The sequence below is a fragment of the Amblyomma maculatum genome, chromosome 3, assembly GCF_055883805.1.
Source record: "Amblyomma maculatum isolate TAMU_Amacu chromosome 3, ASM5588380v1, whole genome shotgun sequence".
In the NCBI taxonomy this organism is placed as follows: Eukaryota; Metazoa; Arthropoda; class Arachnida; order Ixodida; family Ixodidae; genus Amblyomma; species Amblyomma maculatum.
In genome coordinates, this window is record NC_139346.1 from 172,918,587 (window position 1) to 172,940,464 (window position 21,878).

The window sequence follows — 21,878 nt, forward strand, 5'->3', positions numbered from 1 at the left end:
GATAATATATACACCATCAAATAGGTGATAGAAAAATGCTCGTAATATAACCAGCCGTTATATATAGCTTTGGGAAATCAGGGGGTAGATGAGCCTTATCCTAAAGTACTGGTAAATACCTCTAGTGACTACATGGCAACCACAGCACTCCATAAATAAACTATTAAAATTCCCATGCAGAAAGGTCTTAGCTTAGGCAAGGAGACACGATCTCCCTAGTAATGTTCACAGATTGCTTAGTGGAAGCATTCGAGGATTTCGAATGGGAGTAGTTAAGGATAAGGATTGATGGAGAATACCTGAATAATGTGCGATTTGCTAATGAAATTGCCTTGCTAAGTAACTCAGGGGATGAACTGCAAAGAATGATTGACGACCTAGACGGGAAAATCAGAAAGGTAGGCTTGGAAATTATTATGCAGAAGACAAAGGTGATGTCCAGCAGCATCGGGAAGGAACAGCAGTTTACGTTAGGTAGCAAAGCACTGCAAGTAGTAGGCGAATATGTCTACTTAGGACAGGTAGTAACCGCAGATCCAGACCATAAAAGAGAAATAATAAGGAGGATAAGAATAAGATGGAGCGCATTTGGCAAGTACTCGCAGATTATGGCTAGCAGCTTACCGGTATCGCACAAAAGGCAATTATACAACAGTTGCACAACGTGGTGGCAAGGGAAAAGGGTTGTACTTAAGTTGAGAACATGTAGTGCGAAGAGAGGATAACAGATGGTCATTTAGGGTAACAAACTGGATTCCAAGGGAAGGAAAGCTTAGCAGGTGGCGGCAGAAAGTCAGGTGCACGGATGAGGTTAAGAAATTCTCAAAGGTCAAGTGGATGCAGCTACCACGGGGCCGGGTTAATTGGAGGAATATGGGAGAGTCCTTCGCCCTACAGTGGGTATAGACCGGCTGCTGACGATGATGATGATGATGATAAAAATCGTCCATCGCGTGTGAGAGAACGTATCCGCTGATCGGTATATACTAACGCTCCTAACACACGCGCGGTGCGATATAGAACCATGTATAGGATATAAAAATAGTGCGTGCTGCGGCGGCTGCGATAGGAAACAACAATTTGCCTAGCAGCAGCCATGGTATATCGAAGTTGGGCACAAGACCTGAAATTACCCAGCAGACACTAGGCTGCTCTGATTATGCAGAATGCCACGTCCTTCTTTGTTCGTATTTCTTTTCATCCCGATGGTACTTGTGTGTACAATGAATCTCGCGCAAAACCTTGCAAGTACGGGCTTCGTGTTCTGCACGGTCGTAGGCGTAGTGTTTTTGTGGGCCTGCAGGAGGACTCATATTTGTACCGACAAAGCACGAAGATCTGTGGCCTGTGTGAGTAACAGCTATTCATGTGGTGAATTGTCATTAAAGCGCCCGAGCCAGACTTAACGCTTTTTTTTATATTAGGGATTTTTATTGCCGAGATGAAACTTTAGATTGACATTACCATCCATGTGGCTTAGTGTAGATACTTCGAGGCTGCGTTTGGTGAATTTCTTAAATAGGTCTGCTTACACGGTCTTAAAAAAAAACCCAACAGCCCTTTACTTCGTCAGCCTGTTCCCAAGCGGCTTATTTCGTACGTCATTGCCAGTTAATTTTACGCAGTTTTTCAGCGTGCGCAGTGCTTTTCTGTGGAAGTGGTACGGTTCCATCAACTGTGTAGTGAGCCTAAAGGCCTTAGGTCCACGTAAAATACGCGGCTGTTTCGCTCATTGCATTGGGCACGAGAGCGCATAACGTGCGGGCATGCTATTGTTACGAACATGTGCACTCGCTTTACTCAGGCTCTATAGGGCTGAAACGTGGAGGCAAGCGAAAAGGGTTGTACTTAAGTTGACAACATGTAGTGCGAAGAGAGGATAACAGATGGTCGCTTAGGGTAACAAACTGGATTCCAAGGGAAGGAAAGCTGACAGTTGCCCTCCTTCACGCTTCAGGTGCGCGAAATGTACGGAAAAACTAAGAGCGTCTGCAAAGCATGCATTCTCTACAATACACTTCTGACGCTCCTACAGGCATTCAAACGTCTACCTCCTACAGAACTAATCAGAAACTAAAACATTTCTTCTTTTCTTCTGCAGTGCAGAAGCTACATGGTGTTCATTACCATTACAAAAAAAAAGTAGGCTTGTTTTAATGATTGTAGAGCATTGGATTCAATTGGGCGCTGTTTCTATGTGGCTACGCAAGCGTTTTTTTTTTTTTTTCCTTTTATCTCTTCCTTTTGAGCGTCAGTGAAAGCGCCTATGTATTTAGTGCTCTGAGTTAAAAGAGAGCGCTCGATATCTTGGTGTCAGAAGTATATTAATTTCACCTGTGACCGTCTACCAAAAGTATGATACTCATTTATTTAGATAAGTATAATTGTAGTTCCTAATTCTCAGTTTTATAATCACTGCCTGGAAGGTTATGTTAATTAGAGCACGATCTACTTTGAAAATTTTGACAGAGGTTTGACTATGGCAAATTTTCTGATAGATGTAGCCTCTGTAAACAGTGTTGTCTATTGAATAGAACAACCCAGAGCCTATCAGTGATGAAAATGCACCGCATTTTAGCAATTAGAAAGGTTTGCAATTCGGCCAGATGATGATTCACTGGGTCATACATTGTTGCGCTGTTGAATGAAAAAACTTGGACACGGAAGAGGAACGAAACGACACGGCCTAGCACACTTGTGTTTCGTGTCGTTTCGTCTTCCTTGTCCAAGTTCTTCAAGAGCGGAACAATTTATGACCATGCATTTTAGCAAGACTGTAAGAAAGCAGCGATCATTTTTTCTGTCCGCCAGAAGTTATTGCCCCTAGAAAGAAGCCCAAAGTTCCTTCGACTCGCAGCGCAATGAAATGAGCCGAAATTGATGACCAGCGCAGACCACCCTTTTTGAAGCCTTTCCATGAGATGGATCACGTGAACTCAAGCGGATGCATTCGCTTTGAGCTTGCAATTCCTGCATAATTTCGACAGTTTAATTGCATTCAGCTGATAAAAGAAAAATATCTGCTATTCTTTCTGATAATGTCGAAATAAGTCTCTCGAGTTTAACTCTGACACCAGAGTATTCGATTAAAAGCACAATTCTTACGATCACCTTTTTAAGACGCGTAGTCACAACGAGTTGAAAACATTTTTTTTTATTGCAGACCTTTTAGAAAATGCGGTCATGCCAAGTGCAGAAATATATAACGCAACGAATAAACTGATTGCTGCTTACGGGTCATGTACCAAACAAGGTAAGTTCACGTTATCATATAATTGTTATTAAAGTGCCAGCTAGAGTGTTTCTTTTATTATCTATATATGATATGCAGAAAATGCCGCTTGAAAGAGTTTGTACCCTTTGAGCCACTTTGTGCTTTGTTGGCATTTGCAAATCCGAAACATGCGTGATCACCTAGCAGAAGACTATTTGATGACATGCTGGAGATATACATTCCTATTAAAGTATATTTTTCTCTTTCACTACCGCCTCTGTGAACGCTTTCAGTTCTTGACGAACACCTAATTCTGATTTTGCAGCACGGAATACTACAGCTCTTAAAATTTCCGTAAAGAAAGTCTTGGACAGATACAACTTGGGAAATTGGCCCTTACTAAGCAACGACCCCCCCGACTGTGGTTATCAAGAAATATTTAAGCGAACAGGCCCTCGTCCAATGTTTCGATACTTCATATCCAAAGACGACGACTCAGAACCACTAATATTTGTAAGAAAATTTTGTTTATTTCTGTTCTGTATAAAACTCCTTGTTACCGCCATTGTCAGTACTAATTGGTTCACAATTGTTTATTTTTCTGCCTGTATAGATTACCGTACCTTCAGATTTGGAACCATCTGGTTTTGATTACGCCGACTACTTATCCTCACTCGAGCCTCGAAATGAAGAAGAAGCGGACCAGACAGAAACCTATGACTACTCAGAATTTGAAAAGAGTTCCGAAGAAGCATACAAGGAATTTATTAAGGATTCCCTATTACTGCTAACGAATGTTACGAAAGATAAAGCGCCTACGATAGCTGAAGACATTTTCCTGTTCGAGAAGAATCTTTCCAAAGTAAGAACCTGGATTGAGTTTAAAGTTCATTGAAGTTCATTGAGATCTATATTGTTAAGTTACCTACAGCCCAGAACAGCTTTATCATTGTTGTTTTTGTAAAACCAGTCTAATTTCTTGAGCTTCCCGAAAATAACGTTAAGTAGACAACAAAATATTACAGGTATATTTGCCAGTAATATTTCTGCAACAAAAGGGCGTCAGTACTCATAAGACTTATCATAATAATAGTTCTCATTCAGAACGTTATTTATTTTCTTATCTTATTTACCTCCTAGTTCTGTTTCTGTCTAATGGCTAGGTAGATTGCAATCCTATTGGCTGATCAAGCAACTTTAAAACAGTTTATTAGCATTATGTGATCACAGTAAGTTAGCATTATGAATTATTGTTGCGTTTAACAGGTACGTTTTATTTTGAAATGTTATTTTCAGTCACTTGTATTTGTTATGTTATTAGTAGTGATTTTAAATTTTGCTGAGCTATTCTTTGCCAATAACAGTTATCATTAATGAAGTATTGTGGTTTCTTCCAATGGGGGGGGGGGGGGGGGGGGGGGGGGAGGGTGGCGACCACCTTCCGGCCCATACTTCTCCTTTTTCAAAAGAAGAAGGGATTTAGCGATTTCCAAATGCCGCCTGCCACTTTCGACAGTTGGCATCATACCGCAGCTGGCCTTAGCTGGCATTACGATGACACTGCTCACGTGGCGGACGTTAGCTTTTCTTCTTGATATGGCTTCTAATGCTGATGCATTAAAGAATAACTAATTTTCAAATTCTGTTCCGCCAATTCCCGTATGAGTCTTTGTCGTAGGCGTGCGCGTACAGTGTTAAGCTACCTGATCCTCCCCTGTTTACGGATGTGAACTCCACTAACTATAACCATATGTCTGTAAAGAAAGCCCAACGCCACGCTAAGTGCTATAACATTGTAATAGCGTGGTTATACACTCATCCTATCTCTAAAACCTATCATTCATCATGGTCTAATGACATATGCACGGCCAGCGTCACGCATTAAGTGCTCTCAACCCCAACGTTTTCTTGTATACGTCCTCTGAAATGGTAGCGATGAACCTCGTTCAGCACCGCTGAAGAACTATCACAACTATTGTACGTCTGAGGATTTCCCTTCAAACCCTTGCCTCGAATAGAAAGCGAAATGTGAAGTTGCATGCTAGCGCATTTTGGGTCAATTTAACTAAACCTGTATTTTTTAAGATAGTGATCTGGGCTTAATCGGCTTCGATTTATTGTGATAACCTGATATCTTCCGAGTTTTCTAAATGAATACAATTAATTTATAGCGTACAACCGAGAGGCATATGAGCATCTGTGGGCATTCCAAACTTTACCTTCTGCAATCGTATCACCTAGGGGGAACTAAAGTTTTCTCCTGGCTGCGATGCCACCATCACTTCCACTGGGGATACGCGTTCAAGCCTGTAGGAATCTTACGGCAAAATCAAGTAGCTTCCTCTGAACACGTATACTCGGAAAATTAACAAAGTATGTACAATGATTTGAAATGGACTTATTCCTTTGTGTGGGTCTTCTCCCCGCGCGATTCATTTAAAGCTTAGAAATTGATGATCTTTTATTTATTGTTAGCATGCCTGGCATGTGCGCTTTGTATTTTAGTGCACCGTGGTATGCGTTATGCATCAGAAGCGCTGTGTTGTGCCCCTCATCTTTTTATATTGCCTGTGAGTGCAGGTTAGTCTAAAGATGGGGGTTGTGTTCTGTTTCTTTAGCGTTATGTCGTAGGTTCTAGGAATTTATTTCTTTCCATGAGAAGGCTGACCGCCACGGCTTCCAGGGAATAGCTTCTCCTGACATGTACATGCAAATATAAAAGAATACGCGAAAATTTTCCCACCAATATATTTGCCCCTTCATTACAGCCCTTACAAGTATGCGCAGCCGATTCCGTGTGGGGTAAGAGAGGCTATATCACGTACGTACGGTACTCACAACAATTTATTCTTAAGGGTAGTGAAAAAATGCATTTGAGATATCATATTTTCTATGTAAATTATTCACATTATACACGACGTTTTAACTAATACTGTCAGCAGATTTTAAACATAGGTTGCTGTAGTTACCAGACTGCTTCTTTCAGCACAGTGCTGTCAGTGGTATAGTGCATCATAATAAAAATAAGACACGCTAACTAGAAAACTGGCAGCAAATACTGAAGAGCGAAATTTATTTTGAACATTAGACTTTCTATAAATTTATATGCTTGTAGTCGAATTTATTAAACGAGAAATGCGTTTTTGGTCGTTTTACACCGCCAATCGCAGACTGCACGTGGACGAAAGCGAAACTAAGAAGCCAGAAATAGAGCTAGCCACTGCTCATCACACGGTACGTATGCGGCGTGGTCCTTTTGCAGCGCCCGAATGGGAGCTGTGAGCGGGCAAGGACTATGTGACAGGTGGTGGTGGTGACAAACTTTATTAAGATGAGCCTTAGCTGTGACATCCTAGGGATGGAATGGCTCTTGGGTGCGTGTCGTGGCCGGAAGGTGACGTTTCCCGGCGACTTCCAAAGCCCAGTCCACAAGCTGCCGTTGGGCAACCGGCTCAGAACTGGACACCGCAGCCTCCCATCGCTCGAGGTTTGTGAATTGCCATTCGGCAGGTGGAAGATGCTCAGGGCAAGAATAAAGAATGTGAGCAAAATCCGCTTTTGGAGCACCACAGAGGGTGCATTCTGGCGTGAACAGTCCAGGGTGAACAAGGGCGAGGTAGGCAGGGGAGAGGAAAGTGCGGGATTGTAGCTGGCGCCACGTCACCTGCTGCATTTTAGTGAGAGACTTGTGCGGAGGTGGATAGGCAAGACGTTGTTCGCGGTAGTGCACAGTGATCTCGTGGTATGTGACCATACGATCTCGAGCGTCACCCCAGGCGTCGGCGGCTCCTGCTAGGCTGACGAAACCTCGAGCAAAAGAATGAGCCGCCTCGTTACCTGGGTGGCCAGCATGGGCTGGGACCCAGAGAAGCTGAATAGGTCGGATAGGAACGGGAGATTGGCTGAGAAGCCGGAACGCTGGTTCGGAAACACGTCCTTTCGCAAAGTTTCGGATGGCTGTCTTCGAATCAGTAAACATGAGGGTCGCCGATGTAGTAGAGATTGCTAAGGCTACTGCCGCCTCCTCCGCTTCCGCGGAAGTGGAAGCGATGACAGTACCTGCGGTAAGAAGGGTGGAGGAGTTTGACACTACAGCTAGGGCGAAGGCGGGAGAAGATGTGTAAGAGACAGCATCGACGTAGACGGTCTCCGGCTCTGTGTCATAGTGTTTGTGTAGGGCGGCAGCCCGAGCAGCACGACGAGCCACGTGATGTTCGGGGTGCATGTTCTTGGGTAGGGGGTGAATGGTAAGGAGTTCTCGTGTGTGGTGTGGGAGGGAGAAGGTATGGGCGTAATATCCAGGGGGACGTAGACCGATAGCGTCAAGAATGTGACGGCCGGCTAAGGTGGAGGAGAGCCGATCAAGTTGGGCAGACCGATGAGCCTCGATGAGTTCGGCGAGGGTATTGTGTACGCCCATCTTAAGAAGACGTCCATTCGACGTGTGGCGGGGAAGGTTGAGGGCCGTCTTGTACGCCTGGCGGATAAGGCAGTTGACCTTGTTCTCCTCCACTCGAGAGAGGAAGAGGTATGGTAATGAATAGACTACCCGACTAAGAACGAAAGCCTGGATCAGGCGACGGAGGTCGTGTTCCCGCATGCCCCTGTGTTTATTAGCGATTCGTCTAATCAGGCGGACTGTTTGTTGAACGGTAACACTGAGCTTGGTGATCGTAGCAGTGTTCTTGCCGTTGTTCTGAAGAATCATCCCCAGGATGCGAACTCTCTCCACCTCCGGGATTCGGACGGCGCGAATAGTGACCTCGATTCTAGGTGGGGAAGCTTTGTTGATTCTCGCTCTAGGCGGGTGAAGGACCCAAAAGTTCAGATTTGGTGGGTGAGCATGCAAGACCGACCCTCTGAGCATGAGAGGTCACCACATCTGCGCCAGCCTGCAGTCTCTCTTCAATGGTTCCCACATTACCTGTGGAGGTCCACAGGGTGATGTCGTCAGCATATAGAGAGTGCGACAGGCCGGGAATGGCTGACAGAGCCTTTGTCATTGGGATGAGAGTAATATTAAACAGAAGCGGAGAGAGCACAGAACCCTGAGGCGTGCCTCGGTTACCAAGGGTAAAGACAGGGGAGCAGAGGGAGCCAAATGCGATTTCAGCTGTGCGCTGGCGAAGAAAGGCTGAGATGTATTGATGAATACGATGGCCGACATGTAGGAATTACAGAGCGTCCAAAATGGCCGAATGGTGTACATTGTCGAATGCTTTTTCCAGGTCGAGGGCAAGCACCGCGCGCGTGCGTTTCCTGTTGCGGGGGTGAATGATGTCTTCTGAGGCGCGCTGCTGCGTAGTGCGCTCTCCAAGGCGTGGCTAGCACTGTTTGTACCAGGCAAAGGCGGGCTAGTTGGTGGTTGACTATGAAATGCATATTTCAACCGCGCGAAGCGACAGGGATGAAGAGAAGAAAGCACAGGACAAAACGCGGAACTTCAACTGAGGTTTACTACAAGGAAAACCAAATTTATACAAGATTCGTAATCACACCTAATAAACAGCAGGTATTATCATGTCATACGGGCGCAGGGACGCGTGTGGCACAAGTTAGCATCTAGATAGTTGAATTCTTTCATGAATAGGGATACTGAAGTGGTGCTTATGCAACGGTAATTCTCTTTTTTTTTTTATGTTGCAGGCTTCAAACATTTTCCTGCTAAGCTGGCTCGGTAACGTTTTCAGGTCAATTGTGAGAGAACCTGGGCGTGCAGTTATACGGCAATGGAAACAGTGTTTTGCCAATTTTTCCGTCGGTTTTTGCTTTTTGAGAGGCCCTTTACACCCCCCGTATTAAGGCGAAATTCTTTAATGCCTCATCGTTGTCTACAGAAGGCTGTCGGCCGAAGTGTCACGCTTTTGAGAGCGAGAGCTAAAAATAAATTAATAAACCTTGTCTTCACCTATAATCTAACCCCCAATCCTTGGTTCCCCAGCCCTGCGCTTTACCAACTGCGTAACGCCCCGGATTGTGAAACGCTTTTCATAATTCCCCTTGTCTACCGTGAGGATGATAGCGGGATTCCGCAGTTGACAGACACTGCGCCTTTCCTTTACTGTAAACCAATTATAGAACGCCGGTGAACTTTGATGCGTTCAATGAAATGCTGGTTGTTTTTGGCAAGGGGCGCGCGACGTACCATTACGAAAGGTCATGACATCACCAGGCGATTCATGCATATACTAAGCCGACCCCGCCGGGTGTCCGATCCACGTGTCCGTGCGAGTCCTTTCATTTGACGCTTCCTCGAACGCCGCACCACACAGCAAACAGAAGCATACCTAGATGTCTAGGAGGCGCTAGTACAGCAGGCACCAGCGGCGTTTTAAACTCATAAAAAAGGAGCAGTATCTGTCACAATTCTTCGCGGACACGTGTACCACGCAGTAAAGGAAAAAAAAACTGATTTATTTATAGCAAGGGAAAGGCACGGTAGCTGTCTCGCTTGTTTTCTGTGGACGCCTCAACCGCGCCGTAAGGGAAGGGAGGAAGGTGGGAGTGAAAGTGGAAAGAGAGAAAGAGTAGCCGTAGTGGAGGGCTACGGAGTAATTTCGACCCCCTGGGGATCTTTAACGTGCGCTAAAATCGCACAGCACACGGACGCCTCTTCGTTTCTCCTCCATCGAAACGCAGCCGACGAGGTCGGGTTCGAACCCGTGTACTCCGGCACAGTAGTCGGGCGTCTTACCACTGCACCACACCGGCGGGGCGCAGTAAAGGAAGGAAGGAAGGAATGCGGGAGTGAAAAAAGAGAAGGAGATAGAGGTTCCGTAGTGGAGGGCTTCGATCCACCGCGCCATAATAGCTTTCGCCTCATCGCACTTTAGTGGTCCAAAGTGCCCTCTAGAAGTTTTCTAGTGGCTGTATCTCTGTTGTACGTTTATATCCTGTGGCGAGTCTACTTCTGTTTGCCTGCATTACATAGCATACCACTTTTGCAGCCATGCGTTGACACGGTATTCATTGTTAATGGTATAAAAGGCTTTCACCATAATATTCTTTATTTAGTTTGCTACGGAATCTGCCGCTTTCCGGAACCTTGTAAAGGTCTCCGCAGAGCGGACGAAAGGCTCCTTCTTAATATTTTTACTAACACGATGCTGTGCCCAGCAGCCTTGAAGCACTTCAGTACAGACTTTGATGGGGGCTGCAGCATGTGTGGAGCGCCATTCTGGGACGTTTTCCACATGGTCTGCTCCTGTTGATCCAATCCCCACAGTTCCCAGTTCTTCATTGCCCACCCTTCTAGGAAGGACTGGGAGGAGGCGCTGCTCAGCTGTCATGACCTAGAGTCCCAGCGGGCCTTGGTCACCAGGGCGTGAGCGGCGTTAGCTGCCATAGAGGCTCCGGAATAGGAGCTTCACCTAGATTTGTGAGGGCCTGGGCCGATAGGGCCCCGGTCCAAACACCTCTTTGTGGAAAAAAATAAATAAATATTTCTCACCACCCCCTCAAACCAAGTGTTTCGACAGTGTGATGTTTAAGCACAAGGACTTATAAGAACCCAGGACAGCGCAACGACGATTGGCGTCTGTTTGAGCGGTGAGACACTGCCAATTGATAAAGGTTCCTCACTTTTGTTCAGAGCGTGCATATAAGATGTATTTGGTTCTTGGCTGGGGAACAGCTAGGCTATACGTTCAACCCCTAACGCAATGTTTGTTTGTGTCTTCTGTCTTTTTGTGCGCTGGTTCCTGTAATCATGGAGCATAAGTGTCCCCGTGTTTTTTGTAGGCGTCGTACTGAGGCAAGGTTGCTCGACTACGAAGTTCCCTTGGATATTGAACAATATATGCAAGATGTTACGACCAAGCATCCGCAATTGCGCGCTCTATTGTTCGCCTGTGGGCATGGATAAGTTTTGTGAATATGTGGTGATGGTCCAATGGCTCTAAGTGAGCCTGTTTCCAGGAATCCTGTTTTGTAAGCATGTTTTGCTTTGTGGACAACCTGCAAATGCCAAATTGACCTTGTCAAGAGAACGTTTGGAAAAACACAAAGAAACGTCCCCCTGCGGGAAATAGCAGGAAGTGCTTTCTTTCTTTTGTTCACCCTTCCAGTCGAGAAGTGCTATCCTCCAGTGATGAATGCCTCCTATCCAAAGGAGACGACAGAGTGACATGTCGCTGACGTGCAGGACAAGAAAGGAGCATGACTCATACGGCCATTAAGTGATTTCCCGGGAATGCAGGAAAGATTTGCAATTGTCGAAAAGGGACAATGTTGGGAGCCCTATGCGGCGCCACGTGCACTCGGGTTTCTGAGAAGTAAAACCCCTTTTCAGAACCAGCCTGTGGTTTCTTTGCTGAAGAATAGAAATGTACCTCCTCTCCTCGCCGTTCCCAAGCTTTTCCCGCCAACAAGTGATCACGCCCAACGAATGAATGCCGGACCAGTCAGTGCTTCAGACCATCAGTGCAGTGATGTGTTCGATTGGATGCCGATACCTGAGGGGCGTGCCCTGGATTTGGTTGGTCAACATCTTCAGAGAGGGGCTGGACATAGGGGGGTTTTAAGGACGCTGCAGAGCACGAAATGTCGCTCTGGGCCCTGGGTAAACGGCTCATCCAGTCGCTTCTCGCTATGAACTCTTAACGCTTGCCATTTTGCTGATGTACCCTTCTTTTTCGTGTAAATAATCTTGTAAATAAGTTTCTCAAAGTGCCATTAAACCTGCTTGTACATATTTCACCAACTTCGAAGATTCAATCCTACTTCAACTCCGAGTCTCTGCACGCTACCAAGTGAAGGCCGGGTCGACGTAGCCCCAGCGTCACGACAACTGGTGATCAGCGGTGGGATCTGAATCTACAAGCACAACGACTGGTGACCAGCGTTGGTATCTGAATCTACAAGCCACAACATCTGATGACTGGAGGTGGGATCTGAATCTACAAGCCACAACATCTGGTGATTGGAGGTGGATCAGAATCTGCAAGCCACAACATCTAGTGATCGGAGGTGGCATCTCAAGCAACAAGCAGGAGCAACAATCGGCCAACAAGAAAGCAGCTCGGAACATCGATCGCATGTGTGGGTGAGTGCTTGGCTTTTCTTCTGATGTGGACCAGGTTCTAGAACAGGGTTAGATTTTAGAACTGGTAAAAAGTGTTGAAACGCCTTTAGGTTTGGTAGTTTGCACTGTTGTTTTGGAAGTAGCCGACACTCGGAGCGATCATGGACCTACAAAAGCTGCAGAAACCGGAACTGTTGCAATTGTGTGAGGAATTGGGAATTGATACAAGTGGTTTGGCACGAAAACCCTTGATTATAAAGGCAATCACTGATCTGGGAACCGATGATGAGGAGCTCAGTGAAGCATGGAACCTCATCGGTCAAAAAAAGGAGCAGCTCAGACAGCAGAAAGAGCGGGAAAAAGAGGAAAAGAGGCGTGAGCGTGAACTTGAGAGGGAAAAAGAGGAAAGGGAGCGCGAACGTGAGTGGGAAAAAGAGGAAAAGAAGCGTGAAAGAGAAGCAAAAAAGCTGGACCAAGAAATTGAGCTCCGGAAATTAGAACTAGAGTTGAGCAAGAGGTCGGGCAATTGTCCCCAGCTAGCGGTACCTCTTCTCAACAAGGAGGCAGATTTCAAGATGTCAAAGTACATGCAGCCATATGTGATATCAGGGAATATCGGTCTGTATCTGGCTAACTTTGAGCGAACTTGCGAAAAACTGTCCTTCCAGCGAGACACGTGGTCTCAGAGATTATTGACGGTTCTGCCCTGCGAGGCAGCGGAGGTTGTCGCGCGGCTAAGCAAGGAGGACGCGGACAACTACGAGAAGGTCAAAGCTTGCCTTCTGAGAAAGTATAGGCTTAGCGCCGAGGCGTTCAGACAACGTTTTCGGAACGCTACTAAGTCCAGGGACGAGAGTTACCCTGAATTCCTGTACAATTTAAGAGTTAATTTGGGCGAGTGGCTAAAGAGCACTGATTCCTACAGTGATAGGGACGCTGTAGTCGAGCGAATTCTTTTGGAGCAGTTTTATGGCTGCCTCCCAGAAAAAGAAAGAAATTGGTTACAGGACCGAGGCGACATTAAGTCGGCAACTGAAGCTGCCGAAGTCATTGAGGAGTACGCTTCGCGCCGACAATTCAGCAACCCAGCAGTGGATAGGCTCCGCAATCCCAAGTTGAGTGTAAATAACCGTCAGAAAAGGCACTTTGCTAGATTTGCAAACGAAGAAACGAAGGCTTCTTCAGGCAAACGCCCTAGAAAGGACGGCAGTGAGAAAAGTGGGGAAGTGACCAACGCGCAGAACACAAAGAACAAGCTTGGGGCTAGGAAGCCGCTCACATGCTTTAGGTGTAATGAGCAGGGTCACATTGCCGTCAACTGCCGGAAAGAAAAGTTTGCTTTCTCGTATGTCAGTGACTGCGATGAAAATATGCAGCTTTTAGAACCCTACCTGCATGACCTAGTAGTCAACGGGAAGCCTTGCAAGGTACTGCGCGATTCGGCCGCAACGATGGATGTTGTCCATCCGGCGTATGTATCGCCTTCCGACTATACAGGACAATGTGCATGGATCCGACAGGTAGTTGAGGAACAGAGTGTGTGCTTGCCGATCGCGAACGTGGTCATCGAGGGCCCTTTCGGCGAGTTAACAACCGAGGCTGCCGTTTCAGGAAAGCTTCCTAAGTGCTATCCGTATTTGTTTTCCAACAAATCGGACATGCTACTGCGAAAGAGGGGCATCCTTTTCGGAGACAGAGTTGTGCAAGCCTTAACACGTTCAAAGGCGCGAGAACTAGCTACACTGCTCATTTCAGAAAAATCAACAGCGGAGGAAACGGCAGTTAAAACAGTGGTAAATGCGGAAAATAGCGGGTCAGAAAGGTTTGAGAGCGAGGCATCTCAGATAAGTCAACTTGAAAGTGAGCTTGATGAGACGCGGAATGAGGACGTCCTTGGGAGTAACCTCTTGCCGCCAGCGTCTAGTAATCTAACGAGACTTTTAAGTGAAAACCGAGAGGACTTAGCTATGGAGCAAACCGTGGTAAATCTAACGTTAAACCTTCCCGAGGAGATGGGGGATAACTTGATTTGCCTCAGCGGAAAAGGAAGCAACGCTCAGGAGCTTCTCAGAAAGACAGAGCAGAGAGGAGAACTAAAGAAATCCCAGCTGTCCGATCTGGGCGAAATAATAACAGAGTTTGAGGCCTGTTTCGTGGACAGGCCAGGCAGGACTGATTTGACTGAGCACGATATTGAGCTGACTTCAGACGTGCCAGTGCGATCAAGGTGCTACCGATTCTCTCCAAGGCAAAGAGAAATTCTGGATAGGGAAGTAACTCGCATGCTGGAATTGGGAGTGATAAAACCCTCGGAAAGCGATTATGCTTCGCCTATGATCTTAGTAGAAGCTCCAGGTAAAGACCCTAGGCCTGTGGTAGACTACCGAAAGCTAAATTCTCTCACCAGGGATCAGGTGTATCCTATTCCGAATATTGAGGAGAGAGTAGAACAGGTCAGTAGAGCGGCATATGTGACTACGCTGGACCTTACTCGAGGATACTGGCAAGTACCGCTCACTGAACGCGCCAGCAGATACGCGGCTTTCGTCACTCCGACGGGCAGCTACCAGCCAACAATGATGAGTTTCGGGCTCAAAAATGCTCCATTTTGTTTTTCCCGACTCATGGATAGGGTTTTAAAGGGGTGTGAAACATTCGCGGTGCCTTATTTAGACGACATTGCGGTTTTTTCCGACTCATGGGCGGACCATATGGTACATCTAAGAGCTGTACTGAGCCTTTTGCGTCAAGCTGGACTAACCGTAAAGGCCGAGAAATGTTGCCTGGCAAGGGCGACCGTGGACTACTTGGGTCACAATGTAGGTCAAGGTTTCAGGAAACCCAGCGAGATTAAGATTTCTGCGGTAGCAGACTACCCGCGGCCGAGCACGAAGACGGAAATTCGAGCATTCCTGGGTCTGACTGGGTACTACAATCACTACATCCCTAACTATTCAGCTTTGGCTAGCCCTCTGACCGACGCTCTCCGCAAGACAGAACCGACAAATGTAGTCTGGGACGAACAAAAGGAAGCCTCCTTCGTAAACCTGAAGGCTGTGCTGATTAGCCGTCCGGTATTGCGAGCTCCAGACTATGGCCGAGAATTCACGGTCCAGTGTGATGCCAGTGATCGAGGGCTAGGTGCTGTTCTCTGCCAGAGAGATGACGACGGTAATGAGCACCCGGTGCTCTACCTGAGCAGAAAACTGAGTTCTAGAGAGAGGGCTTATTGCGCGTCAGAGAAAGAGTGCGCTTGCATTGTATGGGCCATTCAAAAATTGCAGTGCTATCTTGGAGGGGCCAAATTCACCGTAGAGACGGACCATTGTCCCCTGGCTTGGCTGCAAACTGCGACATCGAAGAACAGTCGCCTTCTTAGGTGGAGCTTGATTTTACAGCAGTACAATTTTGAAATAAGATACAAAAAGGGGAAGTTAAATGGGAATGCGGACGCGCTTAGCCGCTCTTTCTAAGCGGTCCGAGATGTTCCTCACCATGTATCCAAATTGATAATCAGGTTTTTTTTTTTCGTGCGCTTGTATATGTGTGACTATGTAAAGCAGCACGTTTGGTTTTCTAGGAATACGTGGGTCCTGAACGTCTTGAGTGTGGGCTTTTCTCGAACAACAATGGCAGTTTTCTTTTGACCTGGTCTCTTCAGACGGGAGCCGAGTGCTTGCTTCGACATGTGGTTGAGTTTCAGACAGCTCGAGCAATTTGGCCTACAACAATCAAGACAACGCGACAAGCAACAGCGAGCTTCAAGCGTTCACGTGCAGGCCATTAAGTCGTCTCTTCATGCAGCAGCTGGGACTGCTGCCCTCCGAGACTCTTCTGGCGGGGGAGGAGGCTGTTACGACCAAGCATCCGCAATTGCGCGCTCTATTGTTCGCCTGTGGGCATGGATAAGTTTTGTGAATATGTGGTGATGGTCCAATGGCTCTAAGTGAGCCTGTTTCCAGGAATCCTGTTTTGTAAGCATGTTTTGCTTTGTGGACAACCTGCAAATGCCAAATTGACCTTGTCAAGAGAACGTTTGGAAAAACACAAAGAAACGTCCCCCTGCGGGAAATAGCAGGAAGTGCTTTCTTTCTTTTGTTCACCCTTCCAGTCGAGAAGTGCTATCCTCCAGTGATGAATGCCTCCTATCCAAAGGAGATGACAGAGTGACATGTCCGCTGACGTGCAGGACAAGAAAGGAGCATGACTCATACGGCCATTAAGTGATTTCCCGGGAATGCAGGAAAGATTTGCAATTGTCGAAAAGGGACAATGTTGGGAGCCCTATGCGGCGCCACGTGCACTCGGGTTTCTGAGAAGTAAAACCCCTTTTCAGAACCAGCCTGTGGTTTCTTTGCTGAAGAATAGAAATGTACCTCCTCTCCTCGCCGTTCCCAAGCTTTTCCCGCCAACAAGTGATCACGCCCAACGAATGAATGCCGGACCAGTCAGTGCTTCAGACCATCAGTGCAGTGATGTGTTCGATTGGATGCCGATACCTGAGGGGCGTGCCCTGGATTTGGTTGGTCAACATCTTCAGAGAGGGGCTGGACATAGGGGGGTTTTAAGGACGCTGCAGAGCACGAAATGTCGCTCTGGGCCCTGGGTAAACGGCTCATCCAGTCGCTTCTCGCTATGAACTCTTAACGCTTGCCATTTTGCTGATGTACCCTTCTTTTTCGTGTAAATAATCTTGTAAATAAGTTTCTCAAAGTGCCATTAAACCTGCTTGTACATATTTCACCAACTTCGAAGATTCAATCCTACTTCAACCCCGAGTCTCTGCACGCTACCAAGTGAAGGCCGGGTCGACGTAGCCCCAGCGTCACGACAAAGAAGATTACCTGTAAAAAAAGTACATAGTAACACGTCAACATGAATACACTTGAAGACATTAAAATGTGCGGATGTGGTCTGCCACCCCTTCTTGCCTATTCCAGAACGGTCGGTTCCTCAGCAGCGGAAGCACCAATATCACCCTGCACTGACCAAAGAATCCTTACACTGATTAAGAAGCATTCATGATGGCGGTGAAATTTATTGCGCTGTTTATTTCTTCATGAAAAGTTCGGCACTCTTTGGTTTACCTCGCAAGCAGTTGGAAGTATATAGCTGCGGTCTCATATCATTGCGTCGATGTGAAACTGAAAGTTTTACAGCAATTGAGAGTGTACTAATCTGGCCCTCTTAAAGCAAAATTTTTAAACAGCATCTTAAATAAAGCTTGTGATGGCGCACAAATACTTAAGCACGTTTGTCTGAAGATAATTGGGCATCTGATTGCGCTTGGTCATGATCCTGTCTTTATGTACAGACAGGTTCAACGCTCACGTAGTCGGCTCTGTTGTGTGATAAGGCAATATCCATTGTAAAATGGAGATGCCTCAGCGAGAAAAAGTTATAGACATTGTGCCAGTATTTAACGGAGTATTCGAGTCTTTGGAAACAGTTATCTTACTTTTGTTTTCAGATAGCCGCTGCGACAGAGAAGAAAAAAGAAAACATGAAACTTTCGGAGCTCAGTGACCGCCTTGGAGATAACGTGAGTAAATTTTGCAATGGATTGCATTTGTTTACACGGAGCCACGCAGTCAAAATGCAATGTACTTCACTCAATACAATAAGAAAAGGAGCCTTCCATATTAGTTTATGGAGATACTAAATGAAATATTCTGAAATGGTTCAGTACGGGAAAAAAAAATAATTTAGCCAGATTGATGCAAGATCCATCGGTTTAGAAGTATCGAGGAAATCATTCACTACGGAGACTCCCTCCTTCCTCACATGAAACACTTGAACGGAGGTAAGAGCATAACTTAAACGAAGGGCGAGGTAGTTGTTGTTGTTGTTGTTGTCCTCCTCTAATGTGATGGCACATACCCACAGTTCCACACAAAGGGCGAGGGCGAGGTAAAGGAAAGATGCAAGCGCTGTCTTCAACTTCTTTACTCTAGAATTAAATATGCATCACAGAAACCAAATGTGCATTGTAATTACAAAACAAAATAACTAAAATAAAAACAAATACAACAAACACACTCATGAATATAAATTAAATTAAGAACAAACTTAAAGAACACAGTGAAATATCTACCGGCCACCTAACAAGCTCATGTCATCTTAAAAAAAAAGAAGAAAGAAACAATTAAACAGGAACCAGTTGCTTATCCTTAGGCATCTAAAGGCGCCCATCTCGCTCTAAAGGTCCTATCTAGTTCTTTTCTGGTCATGAAAGTGCTGTTCACATGCCAGTGTGCTTACTGGAAGATATGATATGCTTCAATTATTTCACGCGATAGCTGGTCTTATGGTGATACAGCACTACAGTTTTGCTGGAATACCGAGTGCATTGACAGGTTCTGCTGCGTGTAACCAGTTTCGACGAACCGGAGCGTCCCGAAACATTTTAGTACCACCCTGCATATTTCGCGATTCGGGCCAGCATTCTATGAACTCACAGCGTTTCACTTTGCATTCAGATTACTTTCATCCATGTACATTGCTCTTCCTTCAGCAATGCTCACTCCTCTCTATTCGATTTATGTCAGTGCTTAGCGCCACCGATATCTGATGAAAGGTGCTTCAGGGGCTGTAATTAAAGCCTGGTATTTAAAACTTGCCTTTACTTTTACTGCAATAGTATAAAAGGTCCAACTGTTTAGAAAATGTTTTCGTCTGTGTCATGAGAACATTATGGGGGACACTTGGGCTGTGTGCAAAGGTACGACGCCATAGCGTAGGCTACCACCCGACATATAACTTACGGATTTAACTAAGTCGTATGAACGTACCTGCGTCGCCTAGGAGTAGCGTGCTTGACAGGGCATCCAAGGCCACTCGAACGCTGAATTTTATTCCGCATTCATACCTCAAATAAGCAATTCGAGTCGGAAGCTCCTCCAGAGTTTCCTACATCACGTGGTTTCTTTAGTCACATCGAACAATGAGGGCTTTGCCATGCCAGCTGCCAACTACCACCTGCATGTGACAAATTGCTGAATGTTTGCTCACAGCGCCGACTCCCTATTTTTCGACTAACAGGACTGGTAACATTATGGCGTTAAAATATGCATCGGTTCAGAAAGGACATGATGTCTTGTGACGTCACGCCCTCACCGACCAGTGTTCGGTCAGGCCACGGATCCTGGTGACGTCGTCAACCCTTAAGCTAGTTGAAAAGCCTTTAGAAATTCCAAACCTTGTTCCTTTTATCTTCTTTGCATTAGTAATTTTTCAACTTTTTTGTAAGACATAAAATTGGCAATGATCGGTCGGTTTCGTCCACCTTCATGCTTTCCTGTTCCGTGCGCTCTTTGAATCTTATCAATAGTAATGCTAAGTTGATCCCGACAAAACTCCCTAAAGATCTCTTCTGATCGTTCCCAGGATTCATTGTGGTCACGGTCATCAAGTTGATAAGATATAATTTTCTACCCCTATTCTTAAGATCATTGATCTTTTTAGCCGTGTCATCCGCATTTTCATAAAGAAGCTGAAACCCTTGTTTGATTGTGTCCCCTGGACATAGTGAAGTTTCAAGGGTGAGCATCTTGGATTCTAGCTTCTCGATTCTGGCTGCGAAGTCGCTGATTAAGTTTTCCAATCTTTGTTTGCTGTTGCACTACATCAATAAGTTTTCTCATAAACGGAGACTGTCATTCTGTAGTTGTTTCAGAATGTCAGCGGTTTCTGTATTAGAATACGGGTTCTAATCAATGTCGCAAACCAAGAAAAAAACGACTTCGCCAATGCAAGCATATTACAAGCATAAGGCGGGAAAGGCAGCAACAAAAAGCGATCATCACTGTGGTAAGAGGGAATATCAGCCCTTAAATTCAGAAGTCAGAAGTGTGTTATTAGGCAAATGTTTGCGCGGTTGCTGCCGCTCTTTCGACTGAAGCCTGTGCGATCTTGGTTTTTCTTTTTTTTTTTTTAAGCAGTTCCAGTCCTGCCCACGACAGCACAGAGCACGCTCAGAGATGGCACAGAGCAGAGAACTATACGTTTTCTCAAACTCTGCACTTCGTTTGTGGCAACAGATAGCTCAACATGTATACATTCCTACAGTGGAATAATATAGGCGTAGCACAAATTAGATCACCATATTTTTGCTAAGTGGTTTTATCAGTGGCTCTGTATCAAACACTGCAAATGGAGAAATGCGGTTTTGTTGTCGTGGGGTTCAACCGGAAGGAGCACAGGCAGTGAAAAAACCGTAGTGTTAATTATGGAAGGCGACATTCCGAAGATCTGGGCCCCTAAGGGCTTCCTCTGAAACTTGACGTTAAAGCAAGCAAACTGTTTAACTGCAATGGAATCTCTAGCGCTGAACTTGGATATATCGACGACCCGACAGGACTTATGTTCTTGGTATTTTTGATGCGTCCTGGTGGATTACGATAAAGGAGTGTTTTTGATCGATCGCTATTTTCGAAAATTTACTGTATACTTTAAACAATGACAATTTTGCATTGACAAAATACGAGGGCGTATAAGAGTTAAAGATGTGCCGCTACTTGCGCAAAAGAATATTTGTAGCTACCTGACTGCCCTAGACTAAACACACAACCTCGATGTGCATATGTTAGCTGTATCTGTGGAGCTAGAAGATGCAGTTTGACATTCAAAGGGAAGTGAAAAGCGAACGCTGCTGTAATAAATAGCAAAGCCATATTGAGTTATTCATTTATTTTTCTTTCTTTAGTTTCCTATGGATGAAGTCCTGCAGACTGATTTTAACGTTCTTAATATCACCATCAGCAAGGACACTCAAGTTAAAGTGGAGGGCATAGAATATTATGTTAAAGTAGTGGAGTTTCTGAAAGCATTGACTAGCACGTAAGTATACGCAAAGTCTATTTATCACTGTGAGGTTCATAATCGCGCACGCTGAATGTTTGCTAAGCGAGGAGGTAATGTCACTACAATACAGCTGGTTGCTTAGCAGCTACGATAAGAGCGGTGGTCACGGTGCCTCTTAACTCAGGGGTACAAAATAGCGCGACGTGTTTCCATTGTGCACTCCTGCGCATGAGGAGACTTCCCTGGGGACGCCAGATATAGTACCACATGATCGCCGACTCTGTTGTTGTACAGGCTCCAGAGATTTACGGGAAGGGGTGGCGGTACCGACGCGCCCCATATAGCATCCGTCGATTTGCGCTTTGCTTGGAGTACAAACTTGCAGGCTACTGGGAGTATAACTTCCGGCATAGTGTTTTTCTTCTAAATAATTTAGCACTTTTCAACGTGCTTTTGATAAATGGTAGAGTGCGGGCTAAAAAGAGGCAAGCAAAGTCTTGAACGCCGTCGGTGACGCACTACCTGTCGCTCCAGACACATGAGAAGCCGCTTGCTGCAGAATGTTGGACATAAGGGCGGACAATCATGCAACTTTGCTCACTGCGGAAATCATATGCGGGAGCTCTAGTAGACTTCAAGCGCTTTTTTTTCCCACAACAGTAATTATAGTGTAATGCGCGGTCTAATCCCGAGATTCATTCTCGCTTGCGCAGGTGAGTATGCAGTAATTAGTGCTAATTATGTGTCTTCTAAACGATCTGCGCATGTGTAGGGCGCGTGTGGAGTTATAGTCGTCAATGAACCCAGTGCGAAAGGAGGGCAGTGGCCGGCAACACAACT

The 21,878-nt window shown here is 45.8% G+C and overlaps 1 protein-coding gene across 1 annotated transcript in view; it reads left to right on the forward strand.

The window, feature by feature from the left end:
- The window catches only part of LOC146196963 (neprilysin-2-like), a 71,436-nt gene that overhangs the window by 13,466 nt on the left and 36,092 nt on the right, over nucleotides 1–21,878 (forward strand). Inside the window, exons 5-9 of the mRNA XM_084598678.1 lie at nucleotides 3,164–3,253; nucleotides 3,540–3,727; nucleotides 3,828–4,076; nucleotides 17,707–17,778; nucleotides 20,941–21,074. Of these exons, the coding sequence (XP_084454804.1) occupies nucleotides 3,164–3,253; nucleotides 3,540–3,727; nucleotides 3,828–4,076; nucleotides 17,707–17,778; nucleotides 20,941–21,074 (733 nt within the window). The remainder of the gene's footprint in view (nucleotides 1–3,163; nucleotides 3,254–3,539; nucleotides 3,728–3,827; nucleotides 4,077–17,706; nucleotides 17,779–20,940; nucleotides 21,075–21,878) is intronic.